The sequence below is a fragment of the Hyaena hyaena genome, unplaced genomic scaffold, assembly GCF_003009895.1.
Source record: "Hyaena hyaena isolate Hyena2069 unplaced genomic scaffold, ASM300989v1 scaffold_1212, whole genome shotgun sequence".
NCBI classification, from domain to species: domain Eukaryota; kingdom Metazoa; phylum Chordata; class Mammalia; order Carnivora; family Hyaenidae; genus Hyaena; species Hyaena hyaena.
The window spans coordinates 305348-326050 of NW_024081849.1; the positions used below are offsets into that span (position 1 = coordinate 305348).

Genomic DNA, 20703 nt, shown 5'->3' on the forward strand with positions numbered 1-20703 from the left:
TGGTGGATTAGCTTCACTCAGTTCAGAAATGTGTACCACATGCTTCCATCCGGCGACCAGGCTACTGTCTCTAATTCTGTAGCAAGGAAAGGGGTTGGACAAGAATCTAATAGTATTTTGAGAAACTCTCTTCGCATGATTACAGTTTCAGGAGTGGGGAAATAAGTGTTCCTCTCTCATCTGTTGCCAAGGGCTGCTAAGAGAAGGGACTACAATAACGTGGTTCTTATGAATGAAGATGAATTCTGATAAATGATATCCTGTCTTCTAGGAGGCTTATAATATTGAACAGAAAGTCACAATCCCCAAAGCATGTAACTTCTTCACTGAACTTTTTTTCCTTTTTCATCCACATAAATTAAATTCCCCAGTTGTTTCTTTTTCAAACCTTGCTTAGAGTAACAGATGCCAGCAATATGTCTAAATCAAAAGTGTAAACTTAAGGGTCACAGAATGTTCGTGCTAGAAAGGATCCTGTAAGTCATCAAATGGAATCCCATTCCTTGCTTTATTAGAGGACATGAGACCCATAGAGATTAAGTGTCTTGTCCAAGGTCACATAGTCATCTGTGTCCCTCTCCTAATTATGTGGATTCTGTGACCAAGGTTACTTCCAACTACACCATCAGAGAAACTCACTGTCTATAGAACACTTGTGATGCTTTTATAAAAATAAACATACTGGTTTTTGTAAAATAAGTCAACCCTTAACTTATTAACAGTATTTTGTATTTTGTGTATTAGTTTTCATTCTAGTCGAATAACCCTTGAACTTGTTTGGCATTCAGTGAGTGGTTTGACTATTCTGGTTCTAAATAAATGCTTCCTTTTTAAAGTTCCCTTTTCCTAATTAACAATGTGCCAAGTAGAAAGAGATAAGTTATGCACTTTAATTACAATAACCCCAGGCTACTGAGAGAATTCTTATCACTGTCTTGGAATGTGCATTCTGTGTTCACTTAGAAATGGCACTGATAGGGGGCGCCTGGGTGGCTTAGTCGGTTAAGCATCCGACTTTCGCTTGGGTCATGATCTCGCGGTTCGTGGGTTCGAGCCCTGCGTCGGGCTCTGTGCTGACGGCCAGCTCAGAGCCTGGAGCCTGTTTCAGAGTCTGTGACTCCCTCTCTCTCTGACCCTCCCCTGCTCGTGCTGTCTCTCTCTCTCTCCTAGAAATAAATAAAAATATTAAAAAAAAAAAAAAAAAGAAATGGCACTGATAAAAACTTCATGTAAACTGTGGATTTGAACTCTGAAGTGGTGAGGCCATTCATGAACAAGAGCGGAGAGCTTTATTCCAGCTTTCTTCCAGCCATGCTGTACTCTTTTCCTTCCTATTAAAAAATGGGAAATAACTCTTAGCCTGGGTTATTATGAGGGATAGGGAATTTGACAGGTTGTAAAGGATAGTAGAAAGCAGCATCAGGAGCCCAGAATTCTAGACCAGCTCTGCCACCAATGTGCTGTCTCTCTGGGCAAGTCACATAGACTCTATGAACCTCAGATTACTCTTCTGTAAAAGGGACTTGTCCTTGTAATTCCATATTCCTTTCCCTTTGTTTATCTCACACCCTTTGTTTCCCCAAACTGAGAAGTAGCCTCTGACTTCAAAAAGATATGTAATATCATGTCAAAACAGAATATTTTTTATAAATACCAAAGGATTTTATCCAATGAATAATATATGCCTTATTTTACTCATTACAAAGAACAGAGAATCTGGAATGATTTCCATTCTCATCATGCTACTATTTCATAGCTGCTGCAACATATCTGCGGTCCTTTTCTCTAAGGAATTACCTTCACGACAGGCTTCCTAGGTGGGCTAAGGGGCAAGGGGAGACCTCAGCTACCACACCCATCCTCAGTTTCTCCATGTTCTCTCAGCTGAAGTATATTAGATACTTAGTATAAAAAGGTCTGTATGAGAGGGTGTTATGGATATTAAACTAGGGGTTGTATGATCCACGTCTGGCCCCAGATCTTCTAATGAGATGCATGACCTTGATCCCAAGTCACTTGTCTGTCAGGCCTCAGTTTATATATTTATGAAATGGGAAGCTTGGACTGGATGGTATCTTTCAACTTGAAACTTTTAGTCTGAGTTGGGAAAAGGGACAAGGATGGTCATAGTTTAAGGGGAATATGTTTGGATGAGGGGCAGAGTCTCACCATGGAAAGATTCTTCTCCAGATAGTCTGTCATTTAAATAGGCATGGTCAGCCAGGCCAGGCCAGGACAGACACAGCATATAGCATTTTGGGAGTGTCTTCTATACCTGGAGGGAGCTTTGCTGAGTATGTGAACGGTTACTTAAATGAATAAAGAAAAGGGATAGCAAGAAGTCTAAAATTATGGTTCCTGGCTTTAAAGGTTCACAGCTGAGTTGGGAAACATAAGGGCAGCATTCCGGAGCCAGGAGTCCAGATGGTGGAAATACCATCTCAAATACATGCTGATTTTATCAAGCTATGGAAGTTTATTCCAAGCTCATATTTAGGAGCACACGTCCATGGGCGTGTAGCCCCAACCAGGAGGAGATGGAGGAACATTCTAGAGGTCTTGGCAGTTCCATCTTTTGTGCAACAACCATTTTTTCTCCAGAAGAGTCTGGTGTTCTCTTTTTAAAATATCACTTGATTTTAGCATTTTGATGATGTAAATTCCGCTCTAGTTCCACAGATTGAGTGCAGTTGGAAGGATAGGTAAGCTATGTGTAGGAAAAAGGAGAGGAAGAAAAGATGGCAATGTGGAAAAAAAAATAATGACCAGTCTTGGGGTAAGAAAACACAAGAAATATTAAGGAGACAACTGGTAAACCAGTTTGGCCTTTTGAAAAGGGGAAGAAAGGCTGAAAACACAATTTGGAGTCAAATTATAAATAGCATGATGTAGTCAAAAAGAGACCAAAAATGAATGCTAGCTCTGCTATTTATCATCTGCATGCCTTTGAGCAAGTCATTTAATCTTTCTGAGTTTATATCTCCACATGGTAAAATGGGGGTAATACTACTTTTTGAGGATTAATAGAAACAATGCATGAAAAGTTCCTGGCACAGTAAACATGGTCAGTAAATGTTGATTTTCTAATTCCCAGGTTCTTTCCACCTCCACAGTGTCTTCTTCTCTCATAGGCAACTGGAAAAACAGCGACCAGATAGATCTGGCTTTGAGTCAGACTCGGTCAGTTACAAGGTCTTTGATCTTAGTCAAATCATTTAACCTTTTTGAGCTTCAACTTACTTATCTACAAAGTGAAATGAACCATAATTACTTTGTGAGATTATTGTAAAGTTTAGAAACGTATTATGTTATGCACACAACCATTCCTGTTAACTGGGGGGAGACCTTAGGTTTCAGTAAATCATGGCGATGGGGAAAAGAAGGAAGGAAAACAAGGAATTACCATTGAGATCCTTGAATTCTCAACCAAGCGCCTAGGAATTATCTTATAGGTGGTGGTAGTCCTTGAAAGTTTTAATTTTTCAGACAGAGTATCACAAGATTAAATGAAGAATATCTTGACTTTGACAAGCATAGTACAAGAATGGCAAGAATGTGCACAGGGCAGAGAGAACACCTTCGAGGTAGAAAAGCCAGCTTCCTGGAGATAATACCCAGCTCTCTTCCCGTATGTGCTCCATAGTACTTTTCTTGTCAAATGGAATATTTCCTCTTTAATCTGACAATTTTGAATATATGAGAGAGATACACGTAGAAATGGAGAGTAAGAAAAGGACCCAGAAAAAGAGACAGGGTCAATAAGAGAGGTAGAAAGATACACAGATACAGAGAGAGAAGAGAGAGGAAAGTGTGTTCAAGCTTCCTGGCTTTTTGCGTGAAGACATCTGGCACACAGCTGTGCTGGCTAGATGCGGGTGGCTTAAAGGAGCTGGCATCCAGGTATACATCTGGAATCAACAGGCTTGAATTTTCTGCTGACATGTGGGCTATTTTAAATAAAGCTGTGGAGAATTGATGTGAGGGTAGTGAGAACACCACCTCCCCCCCACCCCGTGTTAACCCTCCTCCACCACAATGTGCCCAAACACCTGAGAACAGCTCCTTTCCTGCTGTCTCCTGATCACCTGCCCACCACGCTTTCTCCCTTCCTGGTCCAAAGGAGATTTCTGGTCAGCAGTGGGACTGACCAGAGGCTTCCCACCGCCTCTCTCTGTCCTTTCTGTCATGTCCTTCTGTTTTCAATCCGCTTGCTATTTTTTGCCTAAAGGAGGACGAATTTGCTTTTGGCTCAGCTTATTCTGAAAGCAGAATGGCTTTAAGTTCAGTTTATGTTTGACCTGTCGTCTTCCCCCCCTGGCCCTCTCCTCCCTTCCCCTTCTCTTCTTTTCCATTCCCTTCCCTTTCCAACCAGTGCTATGGAGCAGCGCTGTGATAGACTCTCATCTCCTGGGGGAGTGCCACCTGTGTGAGCCTAAGTCAGGAGCGCTGTACATCAGTAGATTTGTGACCATCCCCCAAAGGACAATGTCCTGTATTGTCTCCTAAGAGCGTTTCTCAGCCCACCTTCCAGGTCTGAAAGACCCCATTGCCCTGCTGCGATGGACGGAAATGGTGGCACTCAAGATAACCACGTAGGGCCCTTTTTCCTGGGTGTAGCACTGTTTGCTCTAGTGCGATATCTCTTTCTTGTTTTAAAGAACTTGTAATGAAATATTTCGTACAGCAAGTTCATACAAAAATAATATGAACATTCACAGGTACCCAGCATCTGTCTTAAGGAAATAGACTATTACAGAGCACTCAAAGATTTCTGTGTCTTACACCTTATTCCACATCCCTTTCCACCTTCCCCCAGGTATTTTTGTCATTGTCTTAATTTTCTTGGGAGTCTAAACCATATATATATATACATATATATTTAAATATATATTTAGTTCTATGTCGAGAGAGAACTATATATATTTATTTAACCCTAAATAATATATTAAATCTTACCTGTTGAATTTTATATAAAGGGCATCAAACTGAATATGTTCTTTTGCAACTTGCAAATTTTGCATGAATAATGTGAGATTAAGCCATGTCGATATAGCAAATGCCCATTCATTTCTCCTGGCAGGTAGTATTCTATTCCATAGATATACTGTAATTCACTTATCCATTCTCTACTGACAGATATGTAGGATGGTACTTGCTGTTATAAATAGCAAATTTGAAATGCTTTTTACTATTATAAGTTCTGATGCAATGAATGTGTTTTGCACACATTCTGGTACACATGTGGGAGAGTTTCTATGGATTTTGTAAGTTGGGGTGAGATTGCTGGGTCAAAAGGTAGAACATTTTCCACTTATTTCCAAGTATTTTTGCAAAGTGGTTACACACATCTAACATCAGTGTATAAGAGTCCCCATTGATCTCATCCTTGGTAATGTTTTTTTATTGTCCAGCTTTTACATTTTTGCAAATTTTGTCAGTATAAAATGGTAGCTCTCTCTGGTATTAATTAGCATTTCCTTAACACTTATGAGATGAAACACTTTCTATTTTTTAGTCATTGATGGTTCCTTTTCCATGTTGAATTCTTTGTTTCCAGTACATCCTGATGCATTTGGTAGAGCACTGTCCGTGGCTGAATTAGGACAGAAAGGGGAGGGAAGGCATATGTTGACAGCGGTGTGCTCCTTTCTCTATGTAGGCCCCGAGGAAGCAGGAAGTGGCCGCTATGGACCCCGCTATACAACTGACATGGGAGTCAGTGAGGATGATGATGGGTTTGAAGACGACTTAGATTTGGACATTTCCTTTGAGGAGGTAATGAGAATCTCTGCTCTTAAAACCTGTGTGTTTTGGTTTTCCTGCGGCACAAGGCAATTTAGCTGTTGGACCGTGAACATTTTACTTAAAACTTATTTAAGTGGGCCCATTTTCTCTTAATATGTATTTATTTTCCCTGACTCTTAGGCTCCAGGTGCTTATAAGTTAGTAGAACTAGGTACCAAGCATGCTAATGTTCTGTAGCCAGCCCCTGCCTGCCCACTGGCAAAAACATATTTAGATTTCCCACCATGTGAAAATGTATAAAGTCAGATATTCAAAGGACATGAAAAATTTTTTGACAAAGTGAGGCATCCTTGTGATATTATAATAATAAAAATCATGTAATATCAGCTTTACAACAGAGCAAGGTACTTAAAATCCTTGAGCCTAAAGTTCTTATTCATAAACTGGGGTCAGTACTATTTGTCCCAACTACACTCTAGAGTTTTGAGAAATAACAGAATTGACCACATTTTCAAGTATTAGAACCACTATAAATAAGGCCGTGTAAACACTGTGCTCTGTGTTAATCCTGAATCCTTTCTCTTCTCTGGCTTTAGGTTAAACCACTGCCTGCTATCAAAGGAGGGAATAAGAAATTTGGGGGGGAATCCAAGATGGCACCCAGGTCAAACTCAAAGACCGCTTCTAGGCTTGTCCCCCCTACCCTACAGACTCTCCCAACAACTACAATGGCCCCCCAGCCCACCCCATTGGAGAGGAAAGGGAAGAATGGCGTGGCTATCATGCCGAGGTTCTTTGACATGTCTTGTGATGAAACGCTCTGCTCAGCTGACAGCTTTTGTGTCAATGACTACACCTGGGGGGGCTCACGGTGCCACTGCAGCCTGGGCAGGGGCGGTGAGAGCTGCTCAGAAGGTAGGTCCTTGGTGGGGAGAATAACGTGGTTGGGGAGGTTGGCCCCATTGGGAGCCAGAGGGCAGTTTTGTGGTCCGCACATGGTTTCTTCTAGCCCCTCTTCTAACAGAAGCCCATTTTTCCATGCACTAGTGATTAAATTAGCTGCACAGGAAAAAGGTAAGGCAACTTCTGTTGCTTCTAGTTGAATAGCAGCCCTATATCTATGTGTGCCACACACATAGTACTTTTGAAGCAATTAATCATCCTAATGGCACCTTGGAGAGGTGGACTTTATTTGATCACATCTCTACTGAAAACGTGCAGCTGAAACATGTTGAGTGAAGGTTAAGAAAGGTAATAATTGAGCCAACTGACATTTACACAAATGTACAGGTGGAAAACAGGTGTCAGTGATCTTAAAACCATTGATTTCTTTTTAGGGTAGCAAGTTAACAGTCTCCAGTTTCTCCCTAAGAATTTCAGAAGCTGTAAGTCCCCAGGAATGAGAATCATAAGTATAAAAAGTAGAGATAATAATAAGCTAGGTTTAATAGATTGTTAGGGGTTTTGACTTAATGACATCCAGGCCATGGCATATATTGATTTTTGCATTTGAAGAAGTGAGGAAATAACATTCTTTCATGTTGTCTTTTTTCTCTTTTTTAGATATTGTTATACAATATCCTCAGTTCTTTGGCCACTCCTATGTAACCTTTGAACCTCTGAAGAACTCCCATCAGGCATTTCAAATTACTCTTGAATTCAGGGTGAGAAGGATTAGTTGTTTGATGAATGTCTATCAGTGGACAGCTTAACACAGCATTGTACCACATCAAACGGGGTGGGGGGGGTGCAGGAAGCAGAGAGGCAAATAGCAAAGGTAAATATAATACAGGGCCTGTCCTTAAACCTGTTCACAGGATAGTGAGAACAATGGGCACGTTCACATGTTCAAGGCTGCCAGTGAGTGGAGGGTGGGTCCTGCACACTACTAGACTATGGAAATGACTGGCCAGCCAGTGAGCATGTGTAGGTCCCAGCTTTGTTGCTCATAATTATGACTCCCCACAGGCCAGGATTTCAGAGGTATATTGCGTTCCCCATTCCCAAATCCCTCTTAGAGGGAGCCCAAATGTCTGCCCTCAATGCTATGGCTGTAGCTGAACAAAGAGGAGAGCTGCTATACACAACCCTCACACATAGTGAAGGCCCAGTGGATGCTCTCTGGTCTGAATCAACTGCAAATCAGAATTCAATCAGTGACTTCAGCTTTAAGTCATTCTGTTAGGCATCTCAGCACAACAAGGTTTGGAGCTCTGGAAACAAGCCTTCTTTGAAGTCATGATCACAAGTGTTGAATGTGCTGAGCATTGAGATCATCCAAAGGTGATCTGTCTCAGGATAGGGCAGCCAACACGGGTGAAAACCAAACTAGTCTATCAGTGGGGCTGATTTTATTGTCCTGTTCTCCTGACAGAAGGAAAGCAGCAAATTTGCTTGCCTCTCCAGAGGGAGGGAAGTAAAAAGAGTGAAAACAAAAGCAAAAACAATTAGAATAGAATGAAAATAGAATTTGATGGACAAGCAAACAGCCTCTCTGTGACTGTGGTCTCTGAACACATGGTTGTCCTGAGGCTCTGCTGCTGGTGGACCCACAAAGTCAAGTGAAGAGTAGGTCAAGATCATTGCCTTTTTTTTTTTTTCCACTGGAAAGGAACTGAGAATTGGTACCTGGGGGTTAATTGGAGTCCATGCGCTTGACCCTTTGTAAATAGGACCACGAGAAAATGCTCAGGTTTCATATTCATGAGTGTTTCCAGATGGTGCTCATTGTTTATGTGGCTTCTGTTTGTACAAAAGGCGGAGGCAGAAGATGGCTTACTGCTCTACTGTGGAGAGAATGAGCATGGGAGGGGTGACTTCATGTCTCTGGCCATCATCCGACGCTCACTCCAATTCAGGTAACTCTTACCAAAAGCCCACAGATTTTTTAAGTACCATCCTACATTATGGTTTTCCATTTTTATAGAGTAAAAAATATATGGAATGGATTCCTGCAGATAAAGGAATGGTATATATAAGATGAGCATGGGCCAAGTTACTAAATATGGCTTATCAGGATTGCAGAGTCACGCTGGAACTTGAGTTTCGGAACCCTGTAACCATCCGTTCATTCAACAGGAAATATTTCTTGAGCATCTACGGTATACCAGGCACCGTTGTAGATCCTGTGAGTGCAGCAGTGAGCCTAATGTGATCTAGTCCCTTTGCTCCTAGAGCTCTAGGGGATGTGATAGGAAGGAGGCTGAGATCTCCCTGTCCCCAGTGGTAAGTCGGACTGACATCCATGGAGAGCAGAGAGATGCCTACAAAGTCCCGAGGGCTCCCAGAGGCTCAGAGCCCATCCCTGTCTTCTCCCCGGGCTGTGGCAGACTGTCTGGGGTTCCTCCTCTTCCCTGGTCATTTCTCTCCCAATATATTTTGGAAGCCATCTTTGGTTTGTGTGTGGTTTTCTGGGGGTGGTGTTTTGTTAAAGTGTATTTTAACCACCCTCATGGGTACACAGGCACCTATTTGAGAATGACCAATGAGGATCAGCCTAGTCCTTCTCCATAGTGCACTGGTTAAGATGCTGAGGCACCGTTCCTCTGCTCCCTGACCCTCAGCAAGTGACTGAACCTCTCTGAGCCTGCATTTCTTCCCAGGGCTCTTGTGAGGGTTAAGGGAATTAATACATACAAGTACTTAGAGCGGTGCCTGGCCTGTAGCAAGCACTCAGTAAGCTTAACCGTTATTGTCTTTTGAGTATTTCAGTACAAAAATTACTTTGGGTAAGCTGAAGAAGACTGACACATCCCACTTGGGGTAGACAGTGGTCCCTTATCCTTTGCTAAATGCTTTGATTCATGGGAGTTTGATGTTATGACGAGGACGTGGGGCAGTGGTTCTCACTCTTGGAGAATCCGATAGACTTCCGGTGGCACTGGCCGTGGTTTGTTTGTGGCTGCTCTCCAACTGGGCAGCTGCCGTGGAGTGAGTCTGATTACCCCCCCTCCCCCAGATAAGCCTACTCCACAATGCCTCTCAACCCCAGTCCACTCCACTGAGCATCGTCGAGACAAAGGGAAGCCATGAGAAGTGACTGCAATTACTGCATGTCCTGAAAGGACAATGCTGGTCATGTGTCCTTCCCCACGGGCCATCTCAGGACCCATGGGGATGTGGCATGGTGGCTGCCTGGAAGTTGACTGGAAAGGGTCAAAATCACAGATGTAAGGCAGAGTGACTAGTAGGTACTCTGGGCCATAGGGAAGTTAAGAGGAAAACAAAAACAAGAATAAAGCAATTGTCTGAGAATGTTCCCCCTCTGCCCACGCCTCCCCCCAGAGCTGGGGCCTCCTATGGAAGCTGCACCTGCGTTTGGGCACGGCTGAACACAGATGGTGGTACTGGCCGGCTTGCCAAAATGAGTGTGAAGACTTGTTTTTTGACATTTTAATAATATCACTGAGCCTATCATTTGGGAGTTGGGGGAAGGCCCCAGAGAAATACCTGGAAGCAAAATGACTCAAGTTCTAATTCTCTGCACTTTGGGTCCACTTGAAGCATCTGGCAGTCACTGAAAAGGAGAGGGAGGATCTTAGTCGCCCATCACCTTCGAAGCTGCAGAGAAAATCAGGTTAAAGAAGGCCCCACATCTGAAAGGTCTGTGGGCAGATTAAAGGTAAATAGATTGACCCGGCCCAGAAAGCAGGTGTCTCGCTCTTTCCTGTAGAGATTTGAACAGTTCTTGATACTCATAAATGTGACGGAACAGGCTGACTCTCAGAGAAGTCCTGGAAGTGGTATCCAAGGAGTCTGAAAGCATAATGAGCTGGTTGATCAAAGAGCCTTTTTTTTCCCCCTCCAACAGGTTTAATTGTGGAACTGGCGTTGCCATCATTGTAAGTGAAACCAAAATCAAACTGGGGGGCTGGCACACGGTTACACTCTACAGAGATGGGCTCAACGGGCTGCTGCAGCTGAACAATGGCACCCCCGTGACTGGCCAGTCCCAGGTGAGTGTGAGCCTCCCGCCCACCCACCCACACACCTAGCACCCACCCACACACCTAGCACCCACCATGAGCCATGAGCATCCCAAGAGGGCCCCCCTGCCAAGCTCAGGCCAACTTAGCAGGATGCAAGTTCCAGGTGAGCTGGTTTTCGTGGCAAACCCATGCCCCTGAGCTCGGGGATTTTCCTGTGTCCTACCACTCAAGGTGGGCTTCCAGGGCACACATCCATCCCACGTCTACGTAGGAGAAGAATTGAATTTACAAGCACCATTACTGTGGGGGCACAGACACATGCTGTTGGCTTTGTGCCCAGGGTCATGTTCTTCTTCCACAAGGACATCAAAGCCTGTATTAGAAGAATGGAAAGGAGATGGCCTGTATTAGAAGAATAGAAGCCATTATTAGTACCCAACGCAAAGCTTGCTTACGGCAAGAGTGTTGCAATTCTATGGCTTTAGCAAATAGTTCTGAAAGTTTTGCTTGGTTCAATATGCAGGAATGATCCTTTCATTTTGGATGGGGGGCCATGGTTATAGTAAGTGGTAAAACAATTTAACTCTTGGGCTACTCAGTAAATCACCTATGTAGTCACATATTTGTCATGCCCTGGGCAATTTCAGAACCATGTTTAGAATAAACAGTTTGGATTAGCAACCTGCCAAGGAACTGAGTCTGTAATTATAATCAGGCAGGTGTCTGTGTTTTCTCAGGAAAAATGTGGCAAGAAAACCTTGGTGTGTATGTGTATAGCTTCCTCCCTGCCTGGACTTCTCACTAATTTTTACTGGCAAGATATATCATATAAAGGGCCATGCTTTGCTGATTCCCATTAATTTGAACCCCAATGGTTCCAAAGGAACAATAATCCAAATATAGAGAATATGAATCCAGTGAGATCACTTATGCATATTGCATGTACTTCTAAGGAAAAAAGACAGAATAAATGAACTACAGAATCAAATAAATCCCAGAACAATAGCCTTAATATGATTAAAATTAAGTTTGATTGGAATAAAGAAGCTTTGAAGTTGGATCCAAACTAGTAATACTGGATATAAGATGGAGAAGCTGTAATAAAAGCAACACATGTAAAAATGTCTTATGTTTTGAAGCAAGGAAGTTCAATAAAAGTTAATAAATAGAGCCATGTGGTAACAAGAAGCTAAAGAAATTATAAGTTGTATTAATAGAGGCTTAGCATCTAGAAAAAGGGAGGTGATCATCATATTATATTCTAGTAGCTCTGTATAGAGTTTGCAATGCTCTAATGGTAACTCTAATCCTCTAAGATCATACTCTAAGAGGTCCTTTAGAGAGGTCCACAGACATATTGGAACATGTTGAAATGGCAGTTATTGAAACAGGAAACTGACCTGAAATCCCTAAAACAATTTATTGAAGGAGCATTATTTAGTTTGGAGAAAAGAAGATGAAGGTGTGCCTGGTGCCTTTTCATCACAGAATCAGAGAGGGAGTTTGGGGAAAGGAGGACTTACTCTGTGACCCTCCAAGACTGCTGTTGAGTGGGAGAGCCTAAGGGAGTAATTTTAACTACACTTACTCATACAAAAGTATACTGAAGTGCAACAGACTATCTCAGGAGATGGTTCCCTGTCCTGTCCTTGGGGGTGTTCAAAAAATAAGTTACCAATGGTAGGGATAATACAAGGGTTTCAGAAATCAAGGTGAGCTTGGCTTATATGAGTTTCCATATTTTTTCCAATCTTATACTTTTAAAGAATGTAAGAATTAATTGCAAGAAACATATAATTTTATGGTTACTCAGGGTGACGTTTGCCTCTCTATCCCCGGGACTTGCTAGCCAGCTATATAAGCAGGACAGCAGCTGTGGAATATTTAGTAACCTGTCTTGAGAGATAGTGACTCTATCTTATATCAAGGTTTCCAAAGCTCTTCAGGGTCTGTCTGGCTTCAGCCTGGTCCTAGGGGAGCTCTGTAGTATAAGTTATACCTCAAGTGATCCCAGCCCAAAACTAGGCAACTGGACTTTTGTGCTTTGGCACCCATCAAACACTGCTAAGTGCTTTGTCGGGGGAAATGCAAACTCCAGGGCACTTTGAATTCTCTGCGGAGTAGGCAAAGCAGACTCCAGAAACCCAAAGCAGCTCTTATCATAAGAAGGTAAAGGCCAGCCATTAGCAGATGACTGCCTGGGACATTGTAAGGGAGGCTCAGAGGAACCACCTGCACTTGATGTTCCAGAAAAGGAAAAAAAGACTGAGTTGTCAGGCTCCTGCTACGGTCCTGAATCAGGGAACAGAATGAAGATGGGTTTCAGGAGTAAATGCTGAAATAAGCCAACAGGTTTATTCAAGTCATCTCACAAAAGCAGTATGCCCAGAGGCTGGTTAACAATCCTTACAATTCACTGTAAACGCTTTAAAGCTGCCTAGCTCATATTAAATACATTTTTTTCCAACTTGTATGTCCCTTCTTTTTTTTTTTTAAATAGTTTATTGTCAAGTTGGTTTCCATATAACACCTAGTGCTCATTCCCACAAGTGCCCTCCTCCATGCCCATCGCCTCCCTTCCCCTCCCCACACCCCATCTACCCTCAGTTTGTTCTCGACATTCAAGAGTTCTCTCATGGTCAATACGTTTTTTATAAATGATTCTTATCTATTCCTTAGAAAAGATAATGGTTAGATGTTTTATTTGTTGACAACATTTCATTTGCCACATTTCAGGGGCTTACATTCTGGACTTCATAAATTCTGGAAACATGCTTTTTCCCAGTCTCCTTTAATCCAAATGAATGAGATACTTCTGTAATTAAAAAAAAAAAAAAAAAGACCAAGGGTGCCTTAATTTTTCCCCCCCAAATGTTCAGGTCTGTTTTGTAACCTTAAGGCCTGCAATCCAGATTGTGGTTTTCTCTAAGATTAGAAATGTCCCTGCCTCACCGTAGTAACACACACACACACACACACACACACACACACACACACACACACAAAGTTGTATCCATGAGCAAATTTCAAAATATTTTGCAACCCCATCTGTGTGGAAATCCTCCCCCCACTCCCAAACACACAATGTTTCTTGCAGGATATAGTATAAAGGTGGCTGGGAGAGGGAAAGGTCAGCATTAACCCACATATGTACAAAATTAGCATTATCACCTTTTGAGACGCAAAATAGCCCTGTGATCCATCCAAGGTACACAGTAAGTTGGTGTCAGGACTGGAAAGACAAAGTTTTTGTTGGATGCCCGGCCCGGTACCCTGCCTGTTGGGTTGCTCTTGGCTCTGACCTACCTTCCTTTCCCTTCTAGACATTCCAAAATCATCTCTTCTCGAAACACAGCCCTCTGAGTAGCTCACTGAGTTTCCTACGGTAACCAGGGGTTTAATTTTCCAGTAAGACACTGTCATAAACATAAACACAGATGGAAGAAAACAGTGGAGCTGTAAACTACATCCTAACCATGTCCCTCATTAAAATCTGTTGTGTTTTGGCTTTTGATTTTGTTTAATGAGTTATGGTTTTCTTCTTTCTTACAGGGCCAGTACAGTAAAATTACCTTCCGGACGCCTCTCTATCTGGGTGGGGCTCCCAGTGCTTACTGGTTGGTCCGAGCAACAGGAACAAACAGAGGCTTTCAAGGCTGTGTGCAATCGCTCACCGTTAATGGGAAGAGAATCGACATGAGGCCCTGGCCACTGGGGAAGGCACTCAGCGGGGCTGACGTGGGTAAGTGGTTGCCCAGTGGCCCGGGGTGCTCTTGTGGGATTGCCTTTCTGATGTGGGCCAGGGAGGTGAGCAGCTTCATGGTTTGCAACCCTAGGCAGCTGGCTAGGGTTGGCTAGTGGCCAATGTAGAACTTTAGGAGGGAGGTGGGTCCAAGGGACAAGCTTGGTGCTTTACAGACATGATGACCTGGGTCTGAATAGCAAGATATGGTAAACAATATGGTGCACCAAACCCTTGGTTCTGTTCATGAAGCATGAACTGTTCTGTTCTGTTGCCCTTGGCTCTGTTAATGAAGCATGGCAGGATCTCATCTGACAAAGCAACAAGCAGTTCAGCCTTTTCATCCTCCCTCACTCACCCAATCCAGTGGAAAAGCCAACACAATAATGTAAGAAGAGGTTTCATATTCTCTCTGCTTCCAAGAGAAATGGTCAAATTCTGATTTTTGACCACTGTGTCCAGCTTTCTCATATGCCCTTTCATTAACTCCTCACACTAGCTCTAGGAACTAGAAATTGTTATTATACCCATTTTATACATGAAGAAACTAGGGCTTGTAAAAGTCAAATCACTTCCCCAAAATAGCAGCAGGCAGAGCCAGGACTGATTTTTATTTTTCAGCAGTTTAAGGTTCACAAAAAAGTTGAAGGGAAGGTGCACAGACTTCCCATATATCCCCTGCCCCCACACGTGCGTAGCCTCTTCTATTACCAACACACCACCAAAGAGGTACCTTTGTTACAACTGATGAACTTGAACCACCACTTCAGTATCACCCAAAGGCAAATGTATAGCATATATCCATCATTATGGTGTCGTACAGAGTATTTTCACTGTTCTAAAAATCCTCTGCACTCTGCTTCTTTATTCCTCTCCTCTCTCCCCACCCTCAACCTCTGGCAACCACTGATCTTTTTATATTCTGTATGATTTTTCTTTTTCCAGAGTGTCATATAGTTGGAATCATATAGTATGTAGCTTTCTCAGATTGGCTTCTTTCAGTTAGTAACATGCATTCAAGTTTTATTCATGGCTTTTCACAGCTTGATGGCTCATTTCTTTTTAATGCCAGATGATATTCCATTGTCTGTATGCACTGCAGGCACGTTTATCATGCCTACTGAAGGGCATCGTGGTTACCTCCAAGTTTTTGACAGTTGTGAATAAAGCTGCTATGAAAAGTGTGCAGGTTTTTTGGATGGACATCAATTTTTAACTTCTTTGGGTACCAATAAGGAGTGTGATCGTTGGATCAGACAGTAAGAGAAAGTTTTGTTTTGTGAGAAACTGCCAAACTGTCTTCCAGAGTAGCTATACCATTTTGCACTCCCACCTGGAATGTTGGAGAGTTCCTGGTGCTTCAGATTTTTGTTAGCGTTTGGTGTTGTCAGAGTTCAGATGCGAATAGATACGTAGTGACATCTCCTTGTAAGTTGCATTTCCTTGATGACATATCGTGGAGCCTCTCTTCATATACTTATCTGCCATCTCTATGCTGTCTTCGGTGAGGTGTCTGTTAAGGCCTTTGGCCCATCTCTTAATCAAGTTGTTTATTTTCTTGTGGATGAGCTTTCAGAGTTTTTTATATATTTTGGGCAACAGTCCTTTGTCAGATGTGTCTCTTGCAAATATTTTCTCCTAGGTGTGGCATGTCTTCTCTATCTTTAATGAAATCCAGCTTATCAGTTATTTCTTTCAAGAGTCTTGCCTTTGGTATTGTCTCTAAGAAACCATTGCCTTACCCAAGGTCATCTAGATTTTTGTCCACATTACCTTGTAGAAGTTTCATAGTTTTGCATTTTACATTTAGGGCTGTGATCAACTTGAGTCAATTTTTGTGAAAGGTGTAAGGTCTGTGTCTAGATTCAGTTTTTTGCCTGTGGTTGTCCAGTTGTTTTAGAACCACTTTTCTGAAAAGACTAGGATTGTCTTTAAAGCAATAAGGATGTTTATTCCATCACTGAAAGCAGATACATAATTCTAAGGTTGGTTAATCCAGTGACCATTTTTAGCCTGGTAGGCCTGCCATAACACAATACCACAGAATGGATGGTTTTAGTAACATTATTTTCTCACAGTTGGAAATCCAAGCTGAAGGCACTGGAAGGTTTGGCTTCTCCTGAGGTCTCTCTCCTTGGCTTGCAGATGGCCATTCTTTCACTGTGTCCTCAGAGGGCCTGTGTCTGTGTCTATATTCCTGGTGTCTCTCTCACTTTTCTTACAAGGACACTGGTCAGATTGGATCAGATCCCACCTTTAAGACTTCACTTAACCTTAATTAGCTTCTCAAAGGCCCTATTTCCAAATGCAGTCACATTGGGAATTAGGGCTTCAACCTATGAATTTTTTTAGTAACTTCCTCCTAAGATTCCTTTGTCTACATGAGTCACTGCTTTGCATATAACAAACATGTTTTAAAAATTTGTTATTGATATTATTATTAGTATTCTGGCTCCACCCAATAAGCAGGGTATCTATCGGTTTTTTTTTTTCTCTCTTCCTTGAACGAATGGGGAAACAGCCCTGAAGGCAATATCTGCAGTCTCGAGGTTGCATGGTAACCCCTGACAGGGAGTTAAGACTTGCAAAATTGAGCAAGGACTGATTTTTGTCAGTGTTTTAAATTCTCACATTGTGCAAAACCAGCCTCTCTGCTGAGCCGATGGTACCAGGTGGGCCCACCTTGCTGGCTCTGGGCCCCTAAGAAGCTGCTACTGGATTGTTTGATGTCTTTGAGCCTTATGAGGAACTTTAGTGGCAGGTATCAATCACATTGCCTTTTTTCATTTTTTCCCCATTTTCCCCCTGGGGTGCTAGAACAGAGCTGGTTATTCTTCCTCAACCTCCATACTTGCTTTACTTTGACTTAGTCTTCCAGAAATTCAAATTCTTTCAAATTAAATGCAGTGCCTCCATGGGGAAGACTAGGCTCATACAAACAGCAGTCAATTTCTGGTGGAGATACAGGCTTCCAGAAGAAGGTAATGACAGGAGCAGAGTCATGGTTCCTTCGTCTGGTATCTCTAACTTGGCTATCTTCAACCACAGTGTTTTCTCTGTCCCCCACCCCACCTCCACTAAACTTGCCTCCACTCCTCAAAGGGGCCTTTCATTACTCAAGCCTTCCCCCTTCATCTCCTTTAGTTTAACCCAGCGATCAGACTCTCTCTAAACCCACATTCTAGAGTCAGCCATCTCAGCAGAATTTTGCATTCCCTAGCCCAGACTTTCTTTTATTATTTCCACTCAGATTCTTAAACCTAAACCACCAGAACTCATTTTTTCCAATCCTGTCTTGGATCTCCACACCCTGCTGTGTCAATGTGACAAGTTGGGAAACCAACTTCCCAAGTTATTTGAGACTCAAGAGGTATGAGGTGGCCATGAGTCTCACCATGGCTTCTCACTGCTTCACTCATGCTTTCCCTCAAGATACTTTGTTAAGAATCTGCTTAATGCTAATCATGATGCCAGGTCCTGGGGATAAAGTAATGAACAAGAAAGACAGGATCCTACCTCAGACCTCATGAAGCTGCCACAGGAAAGACCAAGCTAATCAAACAACCACATAAGTCAATGGAAAATTACACGTTGTAAAGAAAGCATGTTCACAAAGGAGAAGTGATGGTATAATAATAGTGTATAATAAGGGAATTTTATGGGCTGGAGGTTCAGGAAACTGTTCTGAGGATATAACACAAAGTTGATATCTGAAGCATTTTTTTAAGCAGATAAGAGAGGGAAGAAGGAGAGAGGCAAACCATGAGAGACTCTTGAATGCTGACAAAAACTGAGGACTGATGGATGTGGGGGGGAGGGGGGGATGGGCATAGAGGAGGACACTTATGGGGATGAGCACTGAGTGTTATGTGGAAACTAATTTGACAATAAACTATTTGTAAAAAAATAAAAAATAAAAAAAAAATAGAATAAATATTAGGACTCACAAAAAAAAAAAAAAAAAAAGAGAGGGAAGAACATTCCAGGCAGAGGAAATGGCTTGTCCCAGTGGGAGTATGAGGGGGAGGTGGGTACCATGATCTAGTCTGTGTTTTGAAAAGATCCTTCTGGCTATGGAAAGCTTATTGGAAGTGGTATTCAGGAGGTACATGTAAACTGGCTGGGAGGTGATGCTAACAATGCAGATCAGAGATAATTGAGGTTTGCTCTAGGCTGGTAGTGGTGGTGGAGATGTGGACTGAGTTGGCAGATCTTCAGTTGGGGAAATAGACTGGCTTCAGTTACGGATTGGGAGACAAGGGGCAAGTGGTTACTCACTGTCCATGTGTCCTTAATGTATTCTACCCCATGATGTTCCGCTTTCTTTTCTCTCCTCGGAGCCCTAATTTCTCTCCTGCCCTCCCCTCATTGTCTTGTATAGAGCTGGCATCCAGTAGGTTCAATGTCAATAGAAGTTATCTTATATACTGATGATGAGGTCCTGCCAGTGCTCTGTGCACATGACCTTGCAACCAACTTCCTTCCTCCCACTCTCAGAGTTGAAAGTGTTCCTCCTTTCTAAAACTAACCTATTTATCTCCACTCTGCACCCATCCTTCCCTACATCCCTGGACTTTGCTGCCAGGATCATCATTTCAGTAGTAACCCAAAGGTTCTTAACCTTTTGTGTGCTGTGAACATCTCTGGCAGTCTGGTGAAGCCTGTGGACTCTTTGTAAAATGATGTTTTTATTTTTTTTTTAAAGATTTTATTTTTAAGTAATTTCCCCATCCAATGTGGGGCTCGAATTTACAATCCCTGAGATCAAGAATCACATGTTCCACTGACTGAGCCAGCCATATGTTTTTCAATAAATGATGCTTTGAAATATAGAGGATAATACCCATGTTAGGAAACAATTACATTGAAACAAAGCTACATGATGTATTTTTTTAATGTTTATTTATTTTGAGAGAGTGAGAAAGTGTGAGCACGAATGGGGGAGGGGCAGAGAGAGAGGGAGAGAGAGAATCCGCAGCAAACTCTGCACTATCAGCTTGGAGCCTGACTCGGGGCCCGATCTCACAAACTATGAGATAATGACCTGAGCCAAAACCAAGAGTTGGACACCTAACCAACTGAGCCACCCAGGCGCCCCAAGCTATACAATATTTTTAAGTTTCGATATTGTAGTAGTATCTGTGTTTCTTTATAAAGCATTAGCAAATAGCATTATTTAATGGAGAGTCCAATAGCTTCCATGATTTCAGAATAGAAATTAGCACAAATGATATTTCAAGATATCTACAACTCCCTGCAGTGAGGCTGCTGCCTTCCAGTGCAGAGCAGCACTGCCCCGGTAATGCTGTGCACAGTCATCTCTTTGCAAAACCCACAGCTTTTCTTCCCAGACTTCTCAGCAGTATGAACCCTGACTCCTCTCTGTGCTCCTGCTCCTCCCTGAGCCTCCCTGAACTGCCCTGAGTCCTCTGAGCCCTTTGTCCTGTTCTCCCTTTGTCTTCTCCACCGTCCCCTCTCCTGTCTCCGGTTCCCTGGGCGTTTCGCCTGGCCTCTCTCAGGAAGCCCCTCTGCTCTCGGTGTCAGGGTCACCCCCATGTTGCCACTGCTCCTCCGGTGTGCCCCGCCTGTGCGCGGGGCCCTTCCTGCCCACGGAGCTCAGCAGTGGATGTTTCCACGTCCCCTGAGCCACGCCAGCTCCTCTGGGCCTCGGAAACCAGCTCCTGCTCACAGCCATGCTCCCCATTGTCCAACTGTCTCTGTTCTCCCAGACTGCAGGCTGGGAACCCGGAGGCTTCGCCAGAGTCGGCCTCCACCTTCAACCTCTGGAAGGAACTGGCTGTTTCTTCTTTCCCTATGCCTTCACTCCCTGTCCATTTCCTGTGCTCCCAGCCTGTCCAGCCCCACGTTCCGTCCCTGTGGGATGCCGTCCCTCCTTCCCGCCACCGCCCCCAGGCCATCTTGCATCCCGTCGCCGGCCGGATCCTGCCGCAGTGCTGGCTTCCATCAGCGCTCCTGCCCCACTCCCACCTCTGAAAGAATAGTCACAATGCAAACGTATAAAGTAATATATTTTCCATGTGTATCTAAAATAATCCCAAAACCTCGTTTCTCCCGGTGGGAGCAGCCCTTCTCGAGGAAACAATCCAAGCCCGCCGAGACCCGTGGGCCGCAGGAGCTGTGAGAGTCTGATTCTCGCGGACCCATGTCCATCTCCTCGTAGAGGCTGGATGCTGGCCACATTCTCAGGCGGTGGCTGCAGAGACCACCGGCCACTTCTGCCTGAACTTCCAGGGGCCCTGGCTGGAATTCGCTGAGGCCAGCCCACCC

The 20703-nt window shown here is 43.3% G+C and overlaps 1 protein-coding gene across 3 annotated transcripts in view; it reads left to right on the forward strand.

The window, feature by feature from the left end:
- EGFLAM (EGF like, fibronectin type III and laminin G domains) overlaps positions 1–20703 on the forward strand; it is a 185305-nt gene that overhangs the window by 124678 nt on the left and 39924 nt on the right. For all 3 annotated transcript variants that reach the window (XM_039222918.1, XM_039222917.1, XM_039222919.1), the window contains 6 exons: positions 5660–5775; positions 6342–6660; positions 7309–7409; positions 8503–8603; positions 10556–10700; positions 14226–14415. In XM_039222918.1, the coding sequence (XP_039078849.1) occupies positions 5660–5775; positions 6342–6660; positions 7309–7409; positions 8503–8603; positions 10556–10700; positions 14226–14415 (972 nt within the window). The remainder of the gene's footprint in view (positions 1–5659; positions 5776–6341; positions 6661–7308; positions 7410–8502; positions 8604–10555; positions 10701–14225; positions 14416–20703) is intronic.